At 38.8% G+C, this 8,816-nt stretch overlaps 1 protein-coding gene across 1 annotated transcript in view; it reads right to left on the bottom strand.

The window, feature by feature from the left end:
* Positions 1 to 3,255: 3,255 nt before the first annotated feature.
* The window catches only part of gli2a (GLI family zinc finger 2a), a 110,282-nt gene continuing 104,721 nt past the window's right edge, over positions 3,256 to 8,816 (bottom strand). The window contains exon 14 of the mRNA XM_052142561.1: positions 3,256 to 8,599. Coding sequence (XP_051998521.1) covers positions 6,432 to 8,599 — 2,168 coding nt within the window. The 3' untranslated portion in view covers positions 3,256 to 6,431. The remainder of the gene's footprint in view (positions 8,600 to 8,816) is intronic.

Here is an 8,816-nt window from a genome sequence, read left to right as displayed (position 1 = left end):
GCCCTGGCCTGTTCCAGGTCCTCGGCGTACGTGCCCAGGCACTGTTCAAGGAACCACATCTTATGTCATACTGGACCTATAAAATTAAAAGGTATCAGGGTACTCTCACAAATTTAGACCTGTCAGTATTTTTTAACAAATGTTGCCCACTATGTAACTACATTACCTGTCTTTATATACATTTGAATGACTATTAACAATGAAGAAAATTGGTTTACTGTCAATATGTTGGTGTATCTAAATACTCAGCGTCACAGTTAAATTTTTTTTACTGGTTTTCATCACCAAATTCTGCTTCACAACACCAGCATAATCTACAACAAATGCTACTATCTCATTGCCCCCATCCCCGTCAGATGATATAACATTCGAGCACAACTTCCAGTCGGACGGAATTTTGGTGCCACACAGAATGATCACGGTACCCTGCCTGCCCCCCGAGAAAAAAATCCTGTCACAGCCCCTGTGAGGGGCATAAGAATAACAGTCTCTTATGGGACTACTTAACAACGGAGTCGATATAAGTCTCCCACTTCAGGTCATGAGAGATAGTTCTTCCAGGTACGTACTCTGTCATCTCCACTGTCTTCAGCGTGTTCAGCTCCAAGTTATTGTGACAGCACAAGACTACTAGCTGCTTAGCCTCTATATCATTTTGAAGTTAAATTGGTCAGTGGAAACAGGGGATTTCCTTTTAATATCCATCAGAATTTAATATCCATCAGAATATCCATCAGAGTTCCCAGAGGGAACACAAGATATATATGACATTTTAGAGGACTTTAATTTAGAAATTCAACATCAGCGAAATTGTGTGACACTCTGAGGTGGTGTACTATCATTCTGAAGTGAAATAATTCTGTGGAAACAGAGAGAGTTTCCTTTTAATATCTATCTGAATTTATAGAGAGAAAAAACAAAGTGTATATTTGACATTTTAGAGGGCTTTAATTTTGAAATTCAACAGGAGACTATCCTGATATTGTGTGATTGACACACTGAGGTGGTGCACGATCATTCTGAAGTGAAATTGGTCTGTGGAAGTTTCTCAATGACAGTCATTTTGGTGCTTAAAAGTCAGCTGGCCTTTGGAAATGTATTCTTTATTAGTAAGTTTGCAGGCATTATTTGTTTAGTATTTTGTTTTATGTAGTTATTTATGTATATTTTTTTTTCCATTCATTCATTATTGACAGATTGACTGACTGACTGAATGAATGAATGAATGAATGTGAAATCATGTTCAACAGAAGGTCGCTTTTATTTATAAATCAGTTCTCACACACTCGTACCATAATGCAAATAATGCACCATGTTTGTCTAAGTGGAGTCTGGCTTGACCGCAGTTGAGAACGGCTACTGCCACCAGTAAATTGCACGTGTCAAATTGACGTCCACATCAATGGCCAGACCTAGGGTTTCTCCAGTAGGACACATACACAGCCGGCCACGTGATGTAAAAGAAAACAGGACTCATCGGACCAGGTGACCTTCTTCCACTGCTCCAAAGTCCAGTTCCGACGCTTGCGAGCCCATTGTTGTGACGCAATCCTCCCGTAACCAAAAATGGTCTGTGACTTGTACCACAGTAGATCTTCTCTCAGTTCGCGCATCGACGAGCCTTGGGGCGGCAAACACCCTGTCGCCGGTTTGTGGTTTGTCCCTCCTTGGACCAATGTCGTTAATTACTCACCACTGCTGACCGGGAGCACCACAAGCCTTGCCGTTTCAGAGAAGTTCTGACCATAACAGTTTTGGCCCTCGTCAAAGTCCCTCAGGTCTTTGCTCCAACCCATTTCTCCTAGACTATGATAACTGATTGTTTGCTTGACATGTGGCCTTGTTAGGAGATGATCAACGTTATTCGATTCACCTGTGAGTGGTCATAATGTTTTGGCGCGTCGGTGTATGTTAACTTGACACTAAAACAGGATAGCCTACGTATGTGAATAACTTAGATAGTCAGAAAGGTGTATCCATCTTCTAGTTTGTGTAAAATCTGCATGTGCAATGCCACAATTATTCGGCCTTATTGTCATACTGTCTAACAAAATAATTTCTGTATGGACCCAGAATCTCGTGGTTTATATTCTTATTACCAGCAACATTTCTAGACTCGTCAAGAGTGGTGCCTCATCAGCTGCTCGTCAAATCCACTTTCATGCTGTCCTCTTGTTCTTTGCACTTCTGAAATTTGCCCCGGGGCTATTTTTACTCCATTTCTCTGAGAGAATAAAGAATTACTCAAGCAAGAGAAATAATTTGGATGTGGATCAAATAAATCTTCAACAAGATGTGCTGTAAGGCTGGCATCGTTTGCTCCCTTTGCAAATCAGCCAGTCCCCTGAATCTCTTCTTTAAACTGAGAGTATTACGATGTTCCTGCTGAAATTCTCAAAGGGCAATTCTGTAGTTGTTAACTATAAGAGAACTTGCTCAGAAAGTATATGCATTTTTGTGGGTTTAAATGCCACACTTTCTTTTCTCTATAGAACAGCTTTTGAATAAATATTTAGAAATAATTAATGCAATCACAAAATTTGGGTAGTTAACCGATTATGTCCTCTCATATAATGCACATTATCTGCTTTTGATCCAAAATTTGGTAACACTTTGTGATAAGGTTGTAAACATTAACAATAGTTCATATTAACTATTGCAATTAACGATGAACATTACATTTACAGCATTTATTATTCTAGGTCAATTTCAATTTCTACATATAATATGCATATAATATTAATATTGTCAAACATATACAAATATGTATCATTGAAAGTTAAATATGCTACAATTAATAACTAGCCTACATTATAAACTAACAATGAACAGTTTTTAATACTAGTTAGTTTTTATAAATTAAAATATTGCAAAATATTGTTCATATATAATGTTTAATTTATTTGTTAGTTTATAACTAATTAATTAACTAATGCGATACAACCTTATTGTAACTTCTCGATAAGCCTATGTAAAATAATAAAGTGTCTAGCTGTATTATCACTGTGCTCATGCTGATATGTATTATTATAATTATTTATTTTTTAACTTGAATCAATGAAAGCGTTTATGCTATATATGAGAAATCCAATTTTTTATGAATATGCTTACATTTGCACTTTTTAAATTCTAAAATTCAAAAGGGTGCGCTAGAGAGCTTTCGTGCTAATACCTGTTTTAATGTGCTCTACAGGGAGCAGATCATGTGATTTCCACAAGACAACATAAACCCAGTGTTAAAACAGAGAAAAAGGAAGATACTGTATTTAAAAATGTACAAAAGCTATACATACGTCAAGTTCAGAAAATGGCATCATGAAACACCAACCCTTTCTTCCCCTTGTATAATTCAGACCTTAAGAAAACTGTTATCGCTCTGTCATTGGTAGGAATTTCTTGTTATGTTTCCGAATCAAAGGCAGAAGTCATTTTAGCAGTGTTGGGTAACGCTACTTTTAAAAGTAACTCATTAGAATATCATGTTACTCCTTAAAAAAGTAACTTAATTAAAAAGTTATTTTTATGGAAAGTAAAGCTTTACTTTTTTCTCACAGCCACTTTCTCTTCTGCAATGCCATGCATTCCATACAAGAGACATTACAGGTCATGCTAGCTACTTTACAACACTCATGTCAAAACAACATAGTAAACAAACTATAAAAGATAAATAAAAGATATTTAGAATGTAGGTCTTCACGTCATATTTATAACAAAGAATCAGTAACATGAATATGCATGATTTGTTTTTCCATCAACATGGCAGCCAATATGATGAATGAAGAATGACCACTGTCTTCCTAAAGCAGCAAAGTCCAACACTTGAACCTGCATCATATATGTATGTCATTATGTGCTGTGCCCATCGACAATACCAGAAACTTGAGATTTTCTTCAGAAGTCAGGATAAAATTCAGTGGGGGATGCCAGTCTAACACATTCAAGGAATAAGTCTAATGACTCTAACTTGTCATCTCAGTGCACGCTTGTTTTGAGTTGATCACCGGTGCGTACAGACGCAACACCTTCAAAAGCGCATGTTAATACAACTTGAATGGAATCGTTTTTATTTCTACCAAAATGTCATAAAAACAGTTTGTTTCAAGAATCAAACTTCTTATTTATTATAAAACAAAAATGTAGAATATTTTTAGAAACTAAGACATTTCCTTTGCACACACAAACCATGTAGAACGTTGCTCGCAGACGCTGATCCAGAGTCAGCTTTTCTCATTCCATTCCCGCATTTAAAGGAGCTCTAACACGGAGCAGTTCAGCTGCATAAGTTAGTGAATTTAGCGGATTTCACCCAGTGTTGTGGCCAGTGGAAGACTAGTCTTATAATATCTCTGTCTAAAAGCGTTTACTGATTTTTTCAAACAGTGTGTATCAACACATGAATAAACCGCATTTCACTCAACGAATGTTGTTGACACAAAATGTGCAAGTGTGTTAGCGAGTTCATTGATGGGCACTGTCTGTATCTAAAAGGCGACTGGCTCTTTTACCTGCACGGCGGGACTTCCAGTCTACAGCCATGATTGTTGGGTGCTAGAGCTTCTTGGTTGGGCGTTCCAATTTCTCCCATACATTTAAATAGAAGTGAATCATCACTCTCTGCTAAATGGTCTCTGGCCTCACACTCTATAGAAATACAATGCCATTCATGTCTCCTCCACGAAGTTTCACAATTTTACTCCTGATTTCTCACAATACAGGGAGAGTAGAGTTGTACAAAAGCAACGTGTTACTTTAAAAAAAAGTAACAGATACTATGGTCTTGTATATGTTTTGAATACTATTCTGATGCAAGTGAAACTTTGTAGTATGGCACTTTTGTACCACTGTCTTCTTAAGATGATTCACTTATGTTTTCCTTTTTGTAAGTCGCTTTGGATAAAAGCATCTGCCAAATGAATAAATGCAAATGGTCTAAAATAAAAAATATTGTTACTTTACTCGTTAATTGAAAAAGTAATCTGATAACGTAACACACATTACTTTTATTGCATTACCCCCAACACTGCATTTTAGTATGCACCTGTGGTTTATCACAAGCTCGAGAGGGTGATGAACCTGTAAATTGGGATGCAATCTCAGCTGAGAGCATACATAGTACTTGCATATTCCTTTAAAGATATCTCAAAAGAACGTCAGGGATGACAAGCCTCTGCAGACTGAAGTGTAGTGATGAAATGCTGTCCTTCACCCATACATAAGAATATGAGATGACAGATGTGGAACAGATGTGTATGGGGCTTTGTGTATGAGGGAATCTGACAATATAGATGAAACTGACCATCTCCTTGGAACTGGGCGAATATTTTTTCCCACAATTGTCTATAAAATTTTTTTTATAATTTACTCACCCTCATGTTGTTTCAAACCTGTATGACTTTCTTATTTGAAAAAAAAAAAAAAAAACAGTATATATATATATACTGTATCTATTTCGCTCCACCTTATTAATACAATGGCAGTTGATAGGGGCTCACTTTAAAGCTTTAAAAAGGATTCAAAAGTATCATAAAAGTAGTTCATGCTTCATATTCGAAATCTTCTAAATAATCTAAAGGCATACGATTTAAATTAAGAAATTTTTCAGTGAAAAACTACCGTTGCACATTCATGAGAGAAGCTTGTTCACAGTGGCTCGTGTGTTATGTGTGAACACTGAACACACAAGGCACAGTAAAATTTTCTAGTTTTTCTTTTTGTGTTCCGTATAGAAAAGAAAGTCATATGAGTTTGCAACGACACAAGGGTGACTACAATATGATTTTCGAATGAACTATTCCTTAAATTTGCCTTATATGTTACAAGGGGGTATCTGAGCATTGTACATTATGAACAAATTAAGCTTGTGCAGTTCATATGAATTACACATAATTTAAAGCATGAAGGTAATGAATAACTATAAACAAAATGGAGCAAAATGCAACACAAATACCCATAACTATCAGTATAGCTACATACCAGATTACAAAGCATTATATGAGTTTAAAAGCTTACTTGTATTCTTTCAAGTGAGGCACTTAGTGCATTTTAGTGCACTGCTGAGAAAGGGAGACTCAGACTTACAGTAGCCCAATAATAATTACCCTGATGTACACTTATTTGCATTAACAAACAAACTTGCGTACAACATATGGCTTCGTGATACAGATACGTCATCTTGAGGTCTTTGCCAATTATACTGTAGGTACAATCTAGTTGCATACAACAGCAAATGTCTGATTATGCATTTTCATGCAAACCTTTGACACCTGAAATGCTGCACCTGAAAAGATTCTAATATAATATATTGTATATCAGTGCCTTTGCTCATGACATAATGCATAAACAAGTTTTTTCTCCCTTTAGAGTACAATTTAGTGTTCTTTGACATTTTATTAGTCATAGCTTTATTCAATATCTCTTTTTTTCTATAATACTCAAGCCATCATGTTTAAGAATTTGCTTTCCTCTGCAAGGGCAGTTAGCATTGAGCTCATGTCACCAATGGCCATGTTGCCAATACCTGCTGGTACTGAGGCCAGTGTAACAGAGTTACGTGGGGTGGTAAGTCGTGAGGAATTCTGCGAAAGACTCTGCAGAATTCCAGGGCTTAATGTGCCAGACATTAGGCTTGAATGGTCTCCATCATCTAAAATGGCATCAAAGTCTATTTGAGTGTGCTCGAGTGTTTGAGAAGAGTCCACTGTGCTGGTGACCTGGTTAACCCCAGGAGATGCTATCATAGTAGGCACTGAAGCAACAGGGGCTTGATTTGTGCATGGAGACAAAGGAGAACTGTAATCCATTCTGGTGTCCAACATATGGATCTCACCCGAATAGTACATAGCACTGCCGTTCCCATTTTTGTGTTGACCAATGTCACCTTGTCTCTTTGGGCACGCTTCTGAAGTGTCTAACCCCGACAAAGAACATCCATTTTGCTGGACTATAACTGGCCCTGAGTGTTGCCTATTCAGAGTTTTGGGTCCAGATGGAGGTCTGGGCTGTATCAGTCCTCTGCCTACATTTTGAATGCCAGTCTGAGAGAATGGGACATAATGCTGCTGATTAACATTATTGATGTGTGCAAAGTTTGATCGGTAATTTTGCACGTCTTGATTTTGCAATGTTACCGTTCTCCCATTGGGCATACCCATGCCAGTACATGTTATGCGGTGACTGGCGTTTACTGATGAAGAGTTGTAATTGAGGTCCTGTCTGTATCCCTGTTGAGGATTAATTTGTTCACTGAGATTTTGACATGGATTGGGAACTGCTTGCTGATACTGCTGGACAGAGTTCATTCTTTGGGCAGTTCTCTGTGGATAACCTTGTTGCAGACTCGCCAGATTCTGGCTCATTGGTACAATTTGCTGATTAGGACCAACACCTTGGTAAGCTGCAAAGTTCTGCTTCTGCTGTACCACTGCCAGGTTCCCTCGGACTTGTTGTTGCTTTGGAAGCCTTGTAGTTGTATCCACAGAACCAGAACTGACCTCGTTCCATTGTACAGGCATGCTGTTCTTGTTCATGCCACCTTGCGGGTCTGCCATTTTATCTGGGCTTGAGCAAAGAGGCACTCTGTACATAGGCTGTACATGGCTTAGATTGTTGCTTACCATAGCCATTCGCCGTTGTCCATAGAACTGGTTTTGTATAGAGGACATATTACCATGGAAGTCTTGTGTATGACCACCGTTGTCCTGATTTGAGCTACCATTCTGGGACTTGAGGTACTGTACCATATCATCTGGAAGTACCATATCATCCTCGGGCTGATCACCTCCATCAGTGGCCATATTTTCCATTAAAACATTCTCTGAAATACTGGGTGGTCTTTGAATGAAGGGATGATTGTGCAAGCTTCCATCAGACCAAGTGTTGTTCTGCATGTTGAGAACACGGCAATCCATTACAGGCAGATGTGATAGATTCATATTGCTGATGCTGTTGAACCGTTGAACCCTCTGCACGGAGAATTGGTCGAGAGTTGTTCGACGAACAGGATCACTGGCACGTCGTGGAATATTGGCTGGGACTTCATGAGGCATCATGCCAGGGGCGCCATAGCTGGTGTCACTACAGCGTCTTGAGTTGCCTACAGCTGGGGCATGGTGCAAATGAGAACTTTCCTGTGAGTCATTGTACAATGCCATTCTAGTTCTAAGACTCATGCGTTCCATGTTGGGCAAAGGTGTGGGTGGAGCGCCCCCTGTGGCAGCAGCATATTTTGCCTTAAGACGGTAGTGTTGAGCCGGGGTGAGATTTAGTAAACTTGGAAGTCCACCTGCACCACCACACTGGCTGGCTTCGCTGGAACGGCGAGACAGATCAGTTGAGATGGGGTCGTAAGAGTCAGCTGAGCTGACATTGTAGTTGCGGACTCCGAATTGTGAAGCCTCACTAGAACGACGACTGGAGTAGCAGTGCGAGATACCGGAGGACCTACGGCTGAGCGTATATGCTGAGCTCATCGTGCTTGTCGAACTGTCTCTGCGCTCATGAAGCTGACTTAGCATTGTCATCTCACACGAGGACAGGTCCCCTAAACAGGTAGGTGGCCCAAGCATTTGAGTGCCCATATTTGGAGTCTCCAGCAATGAGTCTACAACAACAGATAAAAGAATGTTACTGAAGGGAAGTTTCTTTACTTCTGTGTTATCATTATGAATTAAAGCTTAAAGGGATAATTCACCCAAAAATGAATATTATCTTATCATTTACTCATCCTCATGCTATCCCAGATGTATATGACTTCCTTTCTATACATTTGAAGAAAAATCCTTATAAATGAAGTGGATGGTAACACAATGAAGATAATC

This window comes from Xyrauchen texanus, chromosome 14, assembly GCF_025860055.1.
Source record: "Xyrauchen texanus isolate HMW12.3.18 chromosome 14, RBS_HiC_50CHRs, whole genome shotgun sequence".
In the NCBI taxonomy this organism is placed as follows: Eukaryota; Metazoa; Chordata; class Actinopteri; order Cypriniformes; family Catostomidae; genus Xyrauchen; species Xyrauchen texanus.
The sequence above is the reverse complement of the archived record's forward strand: the minus strand, read 5'-3'. Positions and strand labels throughout refer to the sequence as shown.